At 37.2% G+C, this 19,115-nt stretch overlaps 1 protein-coding gene across 3 annotated transcripts in view; it reads left to right on the forward strand.

Annotated features, from left to right (window-relative positions):
• The first annotated feature begins 4,429 nt into the window (after positions 1–4,429).
• Positions 4,430–19,115, forward strand: part of LOC123554384 (uncharacterized) — an 87,718-nt gene continuing 73,032 nt past the window's right edge. For 2 of the 3 annotated variants that reach the window (XR_008367195.1, XM_053524019.1), the window contains exons 1-4: positions 6,073–6,553; positions 8,927–9,055; positions 12,178–12,398; positions 13,051–13,254. Coding sequence is in view for 2 of the 3 variants with exons in the window: in XM_053524019.1 (XP_053379994.1) it covers positions 13,211–13,254 (44 nt within the window). In the remaining variant the exon portion in view is untranslated. Of the gene's footprint in view, positions 5,271–6,072; positions 6,554–8,926; positions 9,056–12,177; positions 12,399–13,050; positions 13,255–19,115 lie in introns of those variants that run through there. The other variant, XM_053524020.1, reaches the window with a different exon arrangement.

Consider the following 19,115-nt stretch of genomic DNA (forward strand, 5'->3'; position numbering starts at 1 on the left):
TCATGAAAATTGGTCAGAATGTTCTCCTTGATGATATCTAGGTCAAGTTCGAAACTGGGTCACGTGCCATCAAAAACTAGGTCAGTAGGTCAAATAATAGAAAAACCTTGTGACCTCTGTAGAGGCCATATTTTTCATGGGATCTGTATGAAAGTTGGACTGAATGTTCATCTTGATGATATCTAGGTCAAGTTTGAAACTGGGTCAGCTGCGGTCAAAAACTAGGTAATTAGGTCTAAAAATAGAAAAACCTTGTGACCTCTCTAGAGGTCATACTTTTGAATGGATCTTCAATGAAAATTGGTCAGAAGTTCACCTTGATGATATCTAGGTCAAGTTTGAAAGGGGTCCCCTCCTGCCTCCTGTGTCAACATTTTTACTTAAACGTCTTAACCTCTGAAACTTCTAGTCAAAATTACACCAAACTTGGTCAGTAGCATCCTTGCATGGACTTCTATCAATTTTGTTCAAACAGTTCACCTCGGCCACTTTTAGGGGCCTCCATATGTAAAAATGGAAAAATACCTTAAAAGAACTTCTTCACATGAACCCCTCGATGGATGTTCATCAAACTTGGTCTGTTGCATCGTTATAAGGTCATCTCCCAAGTTTGTTAAATCAAGAACGTTACTACCATTACACACTATATACATATGTGTATAATATTTTGTCAAAGTACCACCCTAAAAAGCAGCCAGACTGCACCAACTACAGTCAATATTTCAAAAAATTTCTCCCACCAGTGGGATGCACACCGCCTCCAACACCCACCCCCTTTATGTTTTGGTACGCCCTTGCGAATAGGGGCACTTGGCCCCTGTGAATAAAGGCTGTTAGTGCCAAAATTAGAAATACCTCTTAAAGACTTCTTCTCATAAACTGCTTGATAGATCTTCATCAAACTTGGTCTGTAGCATCATTATAATGTCCTCTCCTAGGTTTGTTTGGATTAAACCACTAGAGCTAAATTAGAAAAAAAAACCTTTAAAAGACTTCTTCTCAGGAACAGCCCAAAGGATCTTCATCAGAATTTGTCTGTAGCATTGTAATAAAGTCCTCTGCCAATTTTATACATATGGGGTCCCTTTTAGGGCCACTAGAGATTAAGTTACATATACCTTTAAATAAATTCTCTGAATCTCATGAACTGGATGGATTGTAACACTGTTATAAGGTCTTCTCTTAATTTGTTCAAATGGGGACGATTTGCCCCTTTTAGGGACTACCAGAGCTAAAATTACAAATGCCTTTAAATGACTCCTTCTGATGAACCACTTGATTGATCTTCATCAAACTTGATTTTTAGCATCATTATGAGGTCATTCACCAACAGTGTTCAGTTGGGGGCACACTTGAACCTTTTACACAGGTGAGCGCTTCAATTACGAGTCAATGACCCTATCGTTTGAAAATTCACAAAAATGACAATTTCTCAAAACTGTTTACAAATATTGCTTTGAAACCTTGTAGGATGGTTCAAAAACAAATTTTACACCCTATGTTGAATACTCGCCCCCTAGTGAACTTAACCTTGAAGAAATTAGGATTTTTTAGATTCTTTGACGCTTTTGAAAAGTTCACAAAAACACAGTATATAAACGAACTGAACCCCAACCGGATCTTGCAAGCGGATTTCAGTGTCAGCTATTTTGCGTCGAGACAGCTGAGCCCTTACCAAAGAAAAGGGCCTGTAGTGTACTCTTGCTGCGTATATGTGGCGTACTTGTCGCATACATGATGTGTACTTAATTCTTGGACTTGAAATAGTACGCAGGATATACACCGCATATACACCAGTAGTACGTTTGTAGTTCACTTTTGATATGCAAATGAGCTCTGCTGTGTACTACCTGCCGCGTACATGCTGCGAATATATAGTACGCAGGCAGTACACCGGAGAAATTTAGTATGCGGGAAGTACACCGGAGAAATAGTACACAGCATGTACGTGGCACAAACACTTTTCACATGCAAATAGGCTCTCCGGTGTACATGCTGTGAACAAGGTGCAAATTACGTATTCTTTTCTTGTATTTTTGCATCGATATATTCTTTACACATTCAGTCAGTACAACTTTGTGCAAAGGCTTTAGGCAGTGGAATGCAATGTATTTTAAGTAAAGTAATGAACTTAAGTTTTAAGCCAAATCAAAATGTAAAAGAAAAAAATGTTTATTGATTACTATAATTGAAAGAGAAGTTGAATTACTAATTAATATAGAATAAGTTTTGCTGTGGCAAGTTTGTTACATTTAAAATTATAACCTAAATTACAATACATAATATTTCCTTTATATATACCAGTATGTAAGTTGTCTTAATCAAGTTGCTAAGTTATGAAAAGAACAATAATAATTCAAATACAAAACTCAAACACAGCTAAGTATAAAGTAAATAATTATACTACATGAATATTTTAACTTCAGTTAAAATACAAAAAACAAATTCAACTTACAAAACTTTGATACTGTATGTTAGTCCTTTATTTTAGGATATTTTACTCTAAGAGACTGTTGTCATTTTATCTCCAATTTTCAAATAGACAGGAAGTTATTACTGGGCATGCTCCAAAGAGATCACATGATGGGTCTAATCTATAACCAGAGTTGCTAGAAAAATCTGTTTTCTTGCTGTGTATATGAAGTGTACTTCTGAAAATTTCAATCACTGTGCCACATACATGTTGTGTACTACTGTCTCCTGCGTACATGCTGTGTACTCTGTGAAATAGTACGCAGCATGTACGCAGCATGTACGCAGCATGCGGTGTATGTAAAACATACTTCTTTGGCGTACTACTGTGTTCGCGGCATGTACGCAGCAAGTACACATTATGTACGCCGCAGATGCTTGCTTCTGTAAGGGAGTTAAAAATTCGTGTTCATGAGGATACTGTTGAATGATAAGTAAGTCAATCTGTATATATAGTGTCAATCTGTATATATAGTGTAGCCAACAAACTTTATTGTTGACCTATGATACGCAAAATTATCATTTTTAGCATTAAGACAATAAATTCATGAAACTTGCCGCAGTCTAGAACGAGATCAGCACTACACACGAAAGAAAATTGGGTTTTATCATGTTTAGATTGGTTGAACACGGAGTTTTGAGTTTGTACCGCTGCAATTAATAAATAACAAAAGGTATTATGGTTATTTGTTATATGAATAAACAATTTTGAACATAAAAACAAGATTTAAAGCCAGGGTGTAAAATAGGCCTACTGTATGTTTCTTGCCGGTGATTCTGAACCTCACTTGCGAGTTTACGCGATCTATCTGTACCATGTCTTGGGAGTATTTTCAAAGATTCTGTACATTTCTTGGGAGAAGAAATTTATGATTTAAAGCATTTTTAGCTCGACTGTTCATAGAATAGTAGAGCTATTGGACTCGCCCATGCGTCGGCGTCTGCGTCTGTGTCCGCGTCCTAATTTGGTTAAGTTTTTGTATATAAGCTGGTATCTCAGCAACCACTTGTGGGAATGGATTGAAACTTCACACACTTATTCACTGTGATAAACTGACTTACATTGCACAGGTTTCATAACTCTGTTTTGCTTTTTTACAAAATTATGCCCCTTTTTGACTTAGAAATTTTTGGTTAAGGTTTTGTATGTAAGCTGGTATCTCAGTAACCACTTGTGGGAATTGATTGAAACTTCAAACACTTATTTACTGTGATAAACTGACTTACATTGCACAGGTTCCATAACTCTATTTTGCTTTTTTACAAAATTATGCCCCTTTTTCGACTTAGAATTTTTTGGTTAAGGTTTTGTATGTAAGCTGGTATCTCAGTACTCACTAATGGGAATGGATTGAAACTTCACACACTTGTTCACTGTCATGATCTGACATGCACAAAGCAGGTCCCATAACTTTATTTTGCTTTTTTACAAAATTATGCCCCTTTTTCAACATAGAAATTTTTGGTTAAGTTTTTGTATGTAAGCTGGTATCTCAGTATCCACTAATGGGAAAGGATTGAAACTTCACACACTAGTTCACTGTCATGATATGACATGCAGTGCAAAGGGTCAATAACTCAACTTCGCATTTTACAAAATTATGTCCCTTTTTCAACTTAGGAGTTTTGGGTTAAATTCTTATATGTAACCTGGTATCTCAGTACCCACTAATGGGAATGGATTGAAACTTCATACACTTGTCCACTGTCATGAGCTGATAAGCACTATGCAGGTTCCATAACCCTATTTTACTTTTTTACTAAATTATGCCCCTTTTTCGACTCGTATTCATTCAAGCGACAAGGCTGTTGAATAGTCGAGCGTTGCTGTCCTCCGACAGCTCTTGTTTGGTTTATTTTCAGGCAAAATGGAAGATTTCAGCTGCATAAACTGCAAGTTCCAGACAACAAACTTTGGCGATATCATTTTTCACAATTTGGAAACCCATGACTTCAAAATTATTCCAAAAGATTTAAAACTCTCGAAAAGGACTTTAATTCCAAATAATGACACAAAAACAGTGAGAGTTTCAAGGCTAGAAGACGTTTCGCCAATTAAAAAAGCTCCAAAACCAGAAACACCAGTGAAAGGTGTTCACAAATTGCTGGAAGAATCTGAGAATATTGAGAGTTCAGATGAAGATGAAGATACTATGCAGCTTACTTTCCAAAATATGACTTTGCTAGAATCCACATCTTCAGTGCAAACAGACCCTTGCTTTGTCCTGAGCAGACTCATGCGAAGAATGTGATATGTTCACAAATGAAAATATTATTCAACAGATCCTTGATGTTTTAGACTACCTTAAATCAGAAAATCAAATGGAAATTTACAACAGTACTCGTGGAACGGAAGATTCCTTTATCGAATATTGCTTTTTTGTTATTTGCTGATGTGGTAGAATGGTTTTCCGTGGACAGTACCGGAAACGTGAGATACTCAGAAGAAGTAAAGACATTTTGGCGGATTGGATTAAAGCTGTTCAAAGGAAAGTTCCTCAGGTTTATGTCAGGATGGAAAAACCGGGGTCAGGAACTAAAGGGTGATATCAGACCAGAAGATTCTGTCATTAATTTTGCTGTGCCATCACTGACTTGTCTAGAAGAATCTCATTTGGCTGAAAAACAATCAAATGCTGGCCAGAGTTATGGCCTTGATGGGAAGATACTGTTGAAGTCGAAGAAATGTGTGAAGTTTCAACCAAATACCTTGAGTTTTCGTGGAGTTATAAAGTTTCATGCAAAACATTAAGCAAAGCATTACGCCGACGTCGACACCAACGATGATGCATGAACATGTGAGTAGAATAGCTCAGACTATTCGTTGAATTGTCGAGCTAAAATACAAAAGAACAGTGATTGCAAATGCAGAGGAGACATGTTACTAGTAGATATTATATCATATCAAGATATAATTTCTCTTTCCATAATCAGTTACCAGCTTCATGTAAATATTTTCGTTTGCAGGTAGGGATGCGTTTAGGCAATAACCAGTCATTCTATATCCAACTAAATGCTTAACATTACTTATAGTACGTATAGTACCAGAAAACAACTTTAGATGCGCCATATACTGTAAGTGTATTAATATTAGCGGAGTACTAATTTTCGCGCAATTAGCGGGATCAGGCATGCGCTTATTCATGTCCAGCGCTAATATTAGACTGAAATGAAAGGCTTTCCCTAAAAAAGTGATATTTATAGTATTGAAAATACCGTAATTACAATGCAAGAGAACACACAGAAATATATATTTATTGTGTAAATATGACAATAACTGCATTCCTAACTATTATTCTGCAGAAAGTTTTGAATAGAATAATTTTACCTGTTTGAATATTAGTACAAAAGTCATTTCTGTAAATTAAGTTGCATTTTTTTTATCTTCGCCATTGTCCGTAAACATGGTATATAACACCTTCGGAGTAGATCGCCAGTTTGTCCGGACACGCTAATTACGAGTGTCACTTAACATTTTACTGCTTTGAAAACCAAGTGTAAATTTGAAAACAAACAGTTGTCACTATTCTGCACTGTATACATGTACAAATTTACAGTATACAGATTAACAGTGATCTAAATAAACGGATGTAGATTTTATGTCATACTGTAGACCTATTTACAGTATACAGATTAACACTGATCTAAACGGATGTAGATTTTATGTCATACTGTAGACCTATGCATGTTTATGTTTATTTGCCTGGTCGATTTCATTACGAATACCATTCAGGCACCAATTGGCTATTTTAACGCTGATGATACTGCACTAATACAAGTACGCGCTAATAAGTCGAAAGTACTCAATTTAAGGCATTTGCGCTAAAATTTAGCTGTGCTAATATAAGTACATTTACAGTAATTGTTGTGGACACAATAACTTTACATTGGTACGATGAAAGACAAAAAAGTGGATATAAATGCAATGGAAATCCCCCTATGTGACTCGCAAGATATGGTTCAGTGAACTCACAAGTGAAGTTCGATCAGATCACTAGATTGATATTTGCAAGAATGGTTCAGTATTCAGACAGTCGCCTTGTTTACTTTCCATAATTTTCTGCATAACGCACATGTCCTGGTAGGTATATGTCGCCGGTTTAGTGAAGGAAATACATTTAAACAACACCTCAAACACAAGTATTGGTATAGGTAAATGATTTTATGCATAAAATTCCTTGTGTAATCGGCGAGTGTTGAAATAAACGAAACACGTTGAGAAGAGTACAGCGTTTTATCGGATGAAAGCTGGTAAAGAATTTATTTATGAAAAGATTTCTTGATATGATACAATCGTTTACATACTGCTTCAGCATCATTGCAACAAGTTGTTCTTAATTATTTAGATAGTCCCACCTATTTTTGTCAATTGGATCCTGAAATCTGCTAGCAAGATCCGGTTGGGGTTCAGTTCATTTATATACTGTGAAAAATAACAGCTTTTCAAAAAATTGTTAAAGATATAGTTTTGAAACTTTGTAAGATGGTTTTAATTAATCCCCTGCCACAAATGGTGGGGGGTTATAGGAATGGTCTCCGTCCGTCCTTCTGTTTGTCCGCAACACTCGTGTCTGCTCCGTATCTCCTAAACCCCTTGAAGGATTTTCATGAAACTTGGGTCAAATGATCACCTTATCAAGACGATGTGCAGAACTTATGAGTCAGCCATGCCAGCTCAAGGTCAAGGTCACAACTTAGGGTGAAAGGTTTGAGCCTTCCATTTTGTGTTCGCTCAATATCTCCTAAACCCCTTGAAGGATGATCATGAAACTTAGGTCAAATGATCACCTCATCAACACGATGTGCAGAACTTATGAGTCAGCCATGCCAGCTCAAGGTCAAGGTCACAACTTAGGGTGAAAGGTTTGAGCCTTCCATTTTGTGTTCGCTCAATATCTCCTAAACCCCTTGAAGGATGATCATGAAACTTAGGTCAAATGATCACCTCATCAAGACAATGTGCAGAACCCATGGCTCAGCCATGTCAGTTCAAGGTCAGGTCACAACTCAAGGTCAAAGGTTTTAGCCTTCCATTTTGTGTCCGCTCTGTATCTCATAAACCCCTTGAAGGATGATCATGAAACTTGGGTCAAATGATCACCTCATCAAGACAATGTGCAGAACCCATGACTCAGCCATGCTGGCTCAAGGTCAAGGTCACAACTCAAGGTCAAAGGTTTTAGCCTTCCATTTTGTGTCCGGTCTGTATTTCCTTAACCCCTTGAAGGAATTTTATAAAACTTTGGTCAAATGATCACCTCATCAAAACGATGTGCAGAAGTTATGAGTCAGCCATGCTGGTTCAAGGTCAAGCTCACAACTTAGGGTTAAAGGTTTGAGCCTTCCATTTTGTGTCCACTCTGTATCTCCTAAACCCCTTGAAAGATTTTCATCAAACTTGGGTCAAATTATCACCTCATCATGATTGAGCCATGTCAACTCAAGGCCAAGGTCACAACTCAAGGTCAAAGGTTTGAGCTCTGTATCTCCTAAACCCCTTGAAGGATGATCATGAAACTTGGGTCAAATGATCACCTCATCAAGACATTGTGCAGAATTTATGAGTCAGCCATGTCAGTTCAAGGTCAAAGTCACAGCTTAAGGTCAAAGGTTTACCCATTCACTACCCATAGCAGTGGTGGGGGATTTAGCTGTCTTTCAGACTGCCTTGTTGATTGTAATTTTGCACCTATTTCATGAGTCAAAGCTCCTGAGGGCGAGACAGGCAGTGATCTTGTATTTCCTTTACAAATGACATACATTTTGAAAGAGGGACAACCTTTTCAGAATATTTATGTATCCATCATATGTAATGGCATATAAGGCGGAATATGTAATATGCAGTAAACAAACTTTATGGGATGATTGCCTGTGGTCAGTGGTCAATAGATGATCCCTGTTTTTCTTGAGGTCAGCAGTGAATTTCTTACTGAAAATGTTTTCCTCTTCATAATTAGGGAAGGCTTGGGCCTACTGTGATCAAACTATATAGGGTAATTGTCTGCATCCAGAAGATGATCTCTAATATTTTGGGTGCTATGTAGGTCAAAGGTCAAGGTTACATTGATATTTTAACTGAATAAGTAAATGGATAAGACTTAGAACTGTAGAGGTCAAATATTTAAGGATATTTGCCTTTATTCAGTAGATGACTCCTTGAGATCAGGGTGGATTTGAGACTAAGAACAGTTTTTCTGAGTGCTTCGTCTTATAGAGTGAAATGCCTGTGGTCAGTAGTTGCCATATAGGGCAAAAATAAAGAAATCTTTCACTTTGAGGGTGAAAAAAATTCCGAGTTAATAAGTGTAGATGGCCAATGGTTGTCAATATAACACACCTATGACAGGCCATCATGGGAGCATTTTTACAAACACCTCTTGTATTTATTAAAATTATTTATTTTTTGTTTATTCAAATTATTGCCATAATTTATTATCTTCAGTCTCCTTTACAGGAAGTGGCTATGTAAAGGACACTGATATAAAGACATTGCTGGATGTATTTCCTGGTGGCAACTTCAGACCAACAGAAGTGTTTGGGGTGGCAGTATTTACCACTATTGATCTGGAAACCATGGACCTAAGTAAGTTGTTGATTACAGTTACAATTGTTTTGGGGGCCTCCGTAGCAGATTGGTTAAGGTTGCTGACTTCAAATCACTTGCTCCTCATCGATGTGGGTTTGAGCCTCACTCCGGGCATTGAATTCTTCATGTGAGGAAGCCATCCAGCTGGCATACGAAAGGTAGATGGTTCTACTTGGGTTCCTACTTGTGATGAAGTAATGCACAGAGTGGCACCTGGGATCTTCCTCCACCATCAAAGCTGGAAAGTTGTGATATGACCTACAATTGAGTCAGTGCAATGTTAAACCCAACAAAATAAATAAATACAATTGTTATTAGATACATTCACAGTCATTATGGTATCAGATACTTTTACAGCTACTATGGAGCCCACCCGCTAAGCTCAGTAGGTAGAGCGTTGGTCTACCGATCACGGGGTCGTGAGTTCGATCCTCTGGCATGGCGTGTGTTCTCCGTGACTATTTGATAAACGACATTGTTTCTGTAATCATCAGTCCTCCACCTCTAATTGATGTGGGGAAGTTGGCAGTTACTTGCATAGAACAGGTTTGTACTGGTACAGAATCGAGGAACACTAGTTAGGTTAACTGCCCGCCGTTACATGGCTGAAATACTGTTGAAAAACGGTGTTAAACCCTAAACAAACAAACAGCTACTTTGGTGTCAGATACACTCAACAGCAATTATAGTCAGAAATAGTCACATACAGCCATCAGGTGTCACATACACTCGCAGCCATTATGGTGTCAGATACACTAGCAGATACACTTAAGCTATTATGGGGTCAGATACACTCAGTAGCAATCATAATGTCAGTCACACACAGCCATTATGGTGTCAGGTACACTCAAGGCCATTATGGTGTCAGATACACTAGCAGATACACTTAAGCTATTATGGGGTCAGATACACTAAATAGCAATCATAATGTCAGTCACACACAGCCATTATGTTGTCAGGTACACTCAAGGCCATTATGGTGTCAGGTACACTAGCAGATACACTTAAGCTATTATGGGGTCAGATACACTAAATAGCAATCATAATGTCAGTCACACACAGCCATTATGGTGTCAGGTACACTCAAGGCCATTATGGTGTCAGATACACTAGCAGATACACTTAAGCTATTATGGTGTCAGATACACTAAATAGCAATCATAATGTCAGTCACACACAGCCATTATGGTGTCCGGTACACTCAAGGCCATTATGGTGTCAGATACACTCAGAGCAATTATGATGTCAGATATAGTCACATACAGCCATCAGATGTCACATGTGTACACTCACAGCCATAAGGTATCACATACACTCGCAGCCATTCTGATGTCAGATACACTAGCAGATACACTTAAGCTATTATGGGGTCAGATACACCCAGTAGCAATCATTATGTCAGTCACACACAGCCATTATGGTGTCAGGTACACTCAAGGCCATTATGGTGTCAGATACACTAGCAGATACACTTAAGCTATTATGGGGTCAGATACACTAAATAGCAATCATAATGTCAGTCACACACAGCCATTATGGTGTCAGGTACACTCAAGGCCATTATGGTGTCAGATACACTAGCAGATACACTTAAGCTATTATGGGGTCAGATACAATCAGTAGCAATCATAATGTCAGTCACACACAGCCATTATGGTGTCAGATACACTCAAGGCCATTATGGTGTCAGATACACTAGCAGATACACTTAAGCTATTATGGGGTCAGATACACTAAATAGCAATCATAATGTCAGTCACACACAGCCATTATGGTGTCAGATACACTCAAGGCCATTATGGTGTCAGATACACTAGCAGATACACTTAAGCTATTATGGGGTCAGATACACTACACTAAATAGCAATCATAATGTCAGTCACACACAGCCATTATGGTGTCAGATACACTCAAGGCCATTATGGTGTCAGTACACTAGCAGTATACACTTATGGCAGTACACATATTAAGATATGGGTCAGATACACTCAAGGCCATTATGGTGTCAGATACAATCAGTAGCAATCATAATGTCAGTCACACACAGCCGTTATTGTGTCAGGTACACCCAAGACCATTATGGTGTCAGATACACTCGCAGCCATTATGGTGTCAGATACAATAGCAGATACACTTAAGCTATTATGGGGTCAGATACACTCAAGGCCATTATGGTGTCAGATACACTAGCAGATACACTTAAGCTATTATGGGGTCAGATACACTCAAGGCCATTATGGTGTCAGATACATCAGTAGCACAAGTCATAACACATATAGCTATTATGGAGGGTCAGATACAAAATCAAGACCATTATGGTCAGATACTACTCAGACGATCAGAATTATTGTGTCATTGAGTAGTATGTCACACAAAGCAACACTGTGTCAGATACACTCACAGCCATTATGATATCACATATAATTACAACTGTTCTGGTTTCAGATACAGTTGCAGTCATTACACTCACAGCCATATGGGTGTAAGATACACTTAAAGCTATTTATAATGGTGTCAGATACAGTCAGTCATAACAATTGATTTGATTCAAACTTAAAAATGTTCTTGGCCGATGGTCTAGTGGTAACACACTTGACTGTCAATCCAGAGGTCCGGGGTTCAAATCCTGGTTCAGGGATTGGAAGTTTCTGAGATGCTCTAGAATGCCTTCCACCTAACTAAGAGGTCTGCACTGGTTCTTCCCAGGAAAGACGGTTTAGTGTGTATCGGTGCTAAACACCGGGCATGTTAAAGAACCAGACTGTCTGTTCGCAAAGAGCTAGCCTAAGTTAGCCAGACAGGCCTGTATCTAAATGGATTTCTGTTTGTTCTGGGGGCTTTATCTCACTTTGTCCCACTGGTCAGATCGTTCTGTGTCTGTACTAGTAGAGGATGAATTTCATGCCCTGTGTGGCTGCGTTTGCTATATGTAAAGCGCCTTTGAACGTGTTGGTCATGAGAAGGGCGCTATATAAATTTGGTATAATTTAATAATGTTCTTCAACATCACTTTCCTCATCATATGTCCAGAACTCTGGAACAACTATTTCATGAATTTTGTCCCCTTTTTCCATAGAATTTCAGTTCAACTTTTGATGTTGATTATTTTTATTTTCTAGGAAAATTTTGGATGCTTTAGATACACTTCACTGTACAGCTTTTTTGATGAGATGTATAAGAAAGGATACCACTGTCAATATTGAGGGAAATGGACTTGATGCTTAGAAGGAGGCTGAGATGTCAGATTCCTCTTCCCCTCCAAGTCACCACAACAACAAACAGCAACATGAAAGGGGTGACAGTAAGGATGAAAGTGACTGAAAAAATTTTGCAAATCAAGGTTGGTCCTTCATTTGAAAGCTTGTGCTTAGGACTGTAGACTGAAGAACACTGAACATGCATCCTACCTCTTACTGATCCCTTCTTCCAAAAACGGTCTTAAAAATCAATGAAGAAATGGCAGAAATTAAAAGACCCACTGTGACCTTGTTCTCAAAATGGTTTCCAGTCAATAATTGAAAAATGTTTGGACCTAAGGCTGTCAGGTCACCAGCTGTAAATGCTTAGTAGTTTATATAACTAGTTACCACGTCATATATTTTAGGGTGATACTTTTTCTCCTGATGTTTCATGCTTTCTAGTGGTGTGATTCTATTATCATATCCCATGAAAATAAAATTTATGATAAACAGAGAGTAAAAAATTAGGATCCAGAAGAAAAAAATTGATCAAAAATCACAAAACTAACTACTGAACATGTCGAAGGATAGATCGTGGATGACTATGGTATACAGGTAATTTGGTGTGTTTCAAAAATTCAGTGATTTTCAGGGGAGTAATGGCCCTTTATTTCTCATTCTACTCAGGTGCCCGCTCGTGATGATCCCTTAAAGAGTTTAGTGGTTGATAAAATATCAATCAAACTTCAACTTACCAAAGTAAGTCTCGTTTAATCTTACAAATCATCATGATTCTTTTGTGATATTTCACAGGTTATTGTTTTTGGTGATGCAGAGGCCGCAGGGGGTCATGTGACATTCCAGTCTTTGATAGATTCTTCTGATGGACAGTATACAACCCCTTCTGGTGACCCAAAGAAAAATGTGGTGGCCTTTATGTCATCTTCAGGGACAACAGGGTTCCTGAAGACTAATGGTTACAAACTATGCTACTGTAGCAAATACATTGATAATGGAGTAAGTTTTTGTTGGCATTCCCCTAGATTATAGATATTTGTTATTAAAAGCATTGTTTGTTTTCTTTAAACAGGTTTAAAGCCATTTTTCAACAGAATGTAAGTTAAGGTTTTGCACAGTTACCCTTTTGAGTATTTCACTGACTGTATCAGCATCAGCTTGTTCAGTCAGCTATAAACATAGGCCTAAAAAAAATTCTTTGTTTCTAATAATATGATAAAAAAACAGGGTAGGTAGGTTTTGAATTTTTTTTTTTTTTTTTTTTAGCTTCCCTGAACACAAAGTGCTCAAAGGTGAGCTTTTGTGATCGCCCTTTGTCTGTCATCATCAGTTGTCCATTGTCAGTCGTCAACAATTTGACTGTTAACACTCTATAGAGGTCACAATTTTGGCCAAAACTTAATGAAACTTGGTCATAATGTTACTTTGAATAAAATCTTGAATGAGTTTGATATTGGGTTTTTAGCTCACCTGTCACAAAGTGACAAGGTGAGCTTTTGTGATCGCACGGTGTCCGTCGTCCGTGCGTCCGTCTGTAAACTTTTGCTTGTGACCAATCTAGAGGTCACATTTTTCATGGGATCTTTATGAAAGTTGGTCAGAATATTCATCTTGATGATATCTAGGTCAAGTTCGAAACTGGGTCACGTGCCTTCAAAAACTAGGTCAGTAGGTCTAAAAATAGAAAAACCTTGTGACCTCTCTAGAGGCCATATATTTCACAAGATCTTCATGAAAATTGGTCAGAATGTTCACCTTGATGATATCTAGGTCAAGTTCGAAACTGGGTCACGTGCTGTCAAAAACTAGGTCAGTAGGTCTAAAAATAGAAAAACCTTGTGACCTCTCTAGAGGCCATATATTTCACAAGATCTTCATGAAAATTGGTCAGAATGTTCACCTTGATGATATCTAGGTCAAGTTCGAAACTGGGTCACATGCTATCAAAATCTAGGTCAGTAGGTCAAATAATAGAAAAACCTTGTGACCTCTCTAAATGCCATATTTTTCATGGGATCTTCTAAATGCCATATTTTTCATGGGATCTGTATGAAAGTTGGTCTGAATGTTCATCTTGATGATATTTAGGTCAAATTTGAAACTGGGTCACGTGCGGTCAAAAACTAGGTCAGTAGGTCTAAAAATAGAAAAACCTTGTGACCTCTCTAGAGGCCATATATTTCACAAGATCTTCATGAAAATTGGTCAGAATGTTCACCTTGATGATATCTAGGTCAAGTTCGAAACTGGGTCACGTGCTGTCAAAAACTAGGTCAGTAGGTCTAAAAATAGAAAAACCTTGTGACCTCTCTAGAGGCCATATATTTCACAAGATCTTCATGAAAATTGGTCAGAATGTTCACCTTGATGATATCTAGGTCAAGTTCGAAACTGGGTTACGTGCTATCAAAATCTAGGTCAGTAGGTCAAATAATAGAAAAACCTTGTGACCTCTCTAAAGGCCATATTTTTCATGGGGTCTGTATGAAAGTTTGTCTGAATGTTCATCTTGATGATATCTAGGTCAAGTTTGAACCTGGGTCACGTGCGGTCAAAAACTAGGTCAGTAGGTCTAAAAATAGAAAAACCTTGTGACCTCTCTAGAGGCCATATATTTCATGAGATCTTCATGAAAATTGGTCAGAATGTTCACCTTGATGATATCTAGGTCAAGTTTGAAAGTGGGTCACATGCCATCAAAAACTAGGTCAGTAGGTGAAATAATAGAAAAACCTTGTGACCTCTCTAGAGGCCATATTGTTCATTGGATCTGTATGAAAGTTGGTCAGAATATTCATCTTGATGATATCTAGGTCAAGTTCGAAACAGGTTCATGTGTGGTCAAAAACTAGGTCAGTAGGTCTAAAAATAGAAAAACCTTGTGACCTCTCTAGAGGCCATACTTGTGAATGGATCTCCATAAAAATTGGTCAGAATGTTCACCTTGATGATATCTAGGTCAAGTTTGAAACTGGGTCACGTGCCTTAAAAACTAGGTCAGTAGGGCAAATAATAAAAAAACCTTGTGACCTCTCTAGAGGCCATACTTTTCATGGGATCTGTATTAAAGTTGGTTTGAATGTTCATCTTGATGATATCTAGGTTAAGTTTGAAACTGGGTCAACTGCGGTCAAAAACTAGGTCAGTAGGTCTAAAATTATTAAAATCTTTTGACCTCTCTAGAGGCCATATTTTTCAATGGATCTTCATGAAAATTGATCTGAATGTTCACCTTGATGATATCTAGGTCAGTTATGAAACTGGGTCACGTGCGGTCAAAAACTAGACCAGTAGGTATAAAAATAGAAAAACCTTGTGACCTCTCTAAAGACCATATTTTTCATGAGATCTTCATGAAAATTAGTGAGAATGTTCACCTTGATGATATCTAGGTCAAGTTCAAAACAGGGTCATGTACCTTCAAAAACTGGGTCAATAGGTCAAATAATAGAAAAACCTTGTGACCTCTCTAGAGACCATATTTTACAATGGATCTTCATGAAAATTGGTCAGAATTTTTATCTTGATAATATCTAGGTCAAGTTCAAAACTGGGTCACATGAGCTCAAAAACTAGGTCACTATGTCAAATAATAGAAAAAACGATGTCATACTCAAAACTGGGTCATGTGGGAAGAGGTGAGCAATTCAGGACCATCATGGTCCTCTTGTCTTGGGTCAAAAACTAGATCACCAGTTCAGATCAAAGGTAAAGCTTGTTAAAACTCTAGAGGTAACAATTTTGGCCTAATCTTAATGAAACTTGGTCAGAATGTTGATATTGAGGCATCTAAAGTCAAAAATAGGCTGCCAGGTCAAATAAAAGGAAAAGCTTGTTAACAATCTAGAGGTCACAATTTTGGCCCAATCTTAATGAAACTTGGTCAGAATAATACCCTCAATAAAATCTTGGACGATTTTGATATCGGGTCATCTAGGGTCAAAAACTAGGTCACCGGGTCAAATCAAAGGAAAAGCTTGTTCACACACTAGAGGTCACAATTTTGGCCCAATCGTAATGAAACTTGGTCAGAATGTTACCCTCAATAAAATCTTGGACGAGTTTGATATTGGGTTATCTGGGATCAAAAACTAGGTCACCAGGTCAAATCAAAGGAAAAGCTTGTTCACACACACAGGTCACAATTTTGGCCCAATCTTAATGAAACTTGGTCAGAATGTTACCCTCAATAAAATCTTGGACGATTTTGATATTTGGTCATCTGGTTTCAAAAACTAGGTCACCAGGTCAAATCAAAGGAAAAGCTTGTTAACACTGTAGAGGTCACAATTTTAGCTCAATCTTAATGAAACTTGGTTAAAATGTTACCCTCAATAAAATCTTGGACAAATTTGATATTGGGTCATCTGGGTTCAAAAACTAGGTCACCAGGTCAAAAAGCTTGTTAACACTGTAGAGGCCACATTTATGACTGTATCTTCATGAAACTTGGTCAGAAGGTAAATCTTGATGATCTTAAGATCAGTTATGAATCTTGGTCATGTAGGATCAAAAACTAGATCACCAGGTCAATCAAAGGAAAAGCTAGTTAACATGGTAGAGGCCACATTTATGACCATATTTTAATGAAACTTGGTCAGAATGTTAATCTTGATGATCTGTAGGTCACTTTCAAATCTAGGTCAGGTGGGGTCAAAACCAGAGGAAAAGCTTATAAACCAGGGGCCGCATTTATGACTGTACCTTCATGAAACTTAGTCAGAATGTTAATTTTGATGATCTTTAGGTCTAGCTCAAAATACGGGTTATGTGGGGTCAAAAACCAGGTAAACGGGTCAATCAGAGGAAAAGCAAGTTAACACTTTAGAGGCCACATTTAGAGCATATTTTAAAGAAATTTGGTCAGAATGTTAATCTTGATGATCTTTAGGTTAGCAGGTCAGGTGAGCGATACAGGGCCTTCATGGCCCTCTTGTTTATTGAGACTTTTCCGAAATAATTCTATGTCAAAAAATGAATACAAATAAGGGTGTTATGCCTTTAGAGCATCAGTAAGTTGATTTCTATCATCACTGAGCATGTTTAAAGTATAAAAAGTGAGGTTTTGCAAGTTTTGTTAAAAAGTTGAAAAAAAAAATTCTCCAAGGACATTTGGGGTTGGGCCAAAAATTTAGGGTAGGTCAGTCTACCGGAAGCAAACAATTTTATTTTTTTTACGCCTTACACTGCCTTATAGAAATCAGAGGTTTTTGGTGATATGACATAAAATATATTGTCCTCTGTTATAGTACTGTCATAGAGAGTATTCAACCAACTAAGGTTTAAACTGGCAAACTTCTTGGTAGTCTTTTGTGTTACTTTCTGAGCTAACTAGGTAGGCTACTTGATTATTTATTCTTTCTTACCTAGCAGGGGAAGTTCTGAATTACCTGATCATGTGCTACTGATAGAAATACCTTTTCTAAAATAACCTTAACTTAAGTGATGTCAAACGATATCTGCCCCTAGTAATCAGTCATTTATCAGCAAAATATTACATTTGACTTGATTTACGTTACATGATTCTTAATTAAGTCGACATGTCTGGAGTTAATCCTAATACATTGATCCAATATATATCTTTCTTCTCCCACATTGAAATAGAAAGTAACTGTCGAAGATGTAAAAAAAAAAATTCTGGTTGTCATGTTCGACTTTGCACCTGTATCAGAATATTTGTTCTGCACATTTCATTTTTGTAATCAAGTTTAATAGGTTGGATTTGCATGTGCCCCAACTGGTTCCATTACAAGTGTTTAAATGTTAAACAGGAAGACATTAGTTGATCTTTAGTAACTAATGAATCATGGTATCTTGGGTTTTGTGATGTAAACTGTTACTATGTGTGAAGTTTCTCTGCTATCGAGTGAACAGTAAAATTAAATTTCTATTATCCCCCACCAAAGGCAGAGGAATACAATTTTGAGGTTGTCCATCAGGCTCTTCGTGCATCTGTCCAAAGTTGAAAATACTTATAATTGAAAAAGAATTTAAGCTAGAATTATCAGATCTCACATGATTGTGAATTAGCACAATGTCATGACCTTTGCTGATATATAGTATTATCCCCCTTAACCTAATAAAAGTGGAGTTTTTCCCTTGATTTTGGTAAAAAAATGAAAATGCTTCTAATTCAAGAAGTATTTTAACTAAAATTATCAAACCTCACATAATGGGTAATTAGCAGTATTTCCCATTGATCTTGTTAAAAGAAATGAAAATGCTTATAATTCAAAAAGTATTTTAACAAGAGTCACCAAATCTACATTATAATTAATTAGCACTTGACTTTTTCTCATATATTGTATTATCCTTCATTGACTGTGTAAAAGCAGAGTTTTCCCAATTGAATTAGTTAGAAAAGGGATTTTTGACTGTATCTTAGTAACCAATTGATGGATTATCACAAAACTTTTACACAAATGTAGAAGCTGTGGTGCATGTGCAGTTTTATTGGGATAACCACTAACTTGTTATTGCCTTTTGATTATTTTGCAATCCATAAATTCCCTTTGTAATACATTGATGGATCTTCATGAAACTTAAAACAAAGATAGATCGCTATAGGGCTGTGATGCTTGCACAACTTTCATTAGGATGTCTTCAGTAACTGCAGAGTTATTGCCCTTTAGTGCTTTTAAAGTTCATAAATTCCCACAAAAGAAAGTAACTCATTGCAGGATCTTCATGAAACTTATTACAAATATAGATCACTACAGGGCAGAGTTGTTTCCCCTTTATTTTGTAAGAAACAGGAACCAACAAACCATTGCTGGGTCCTTTTGTACATAAATTGTGTATATCTGGAAATATAATCCAAAATATAGTCCCCTCATTCATAAAAGAACCTACACAGTAAT

Source organism: Mercenaria mercenaria, chromosome 15, assembly GCF_021730395.1.
Source record: "Mercenaria mercenaria strain notata chromosome 15, MADL_Memer_1, whole genome shotgun sequence".
NCBI classification, from domain to species: Eukaryota; Metazoa; Mollusca; class Bivalvia; order Venerida; family Veneridae; genus Mercenaria; species Mercenaria mercenaria.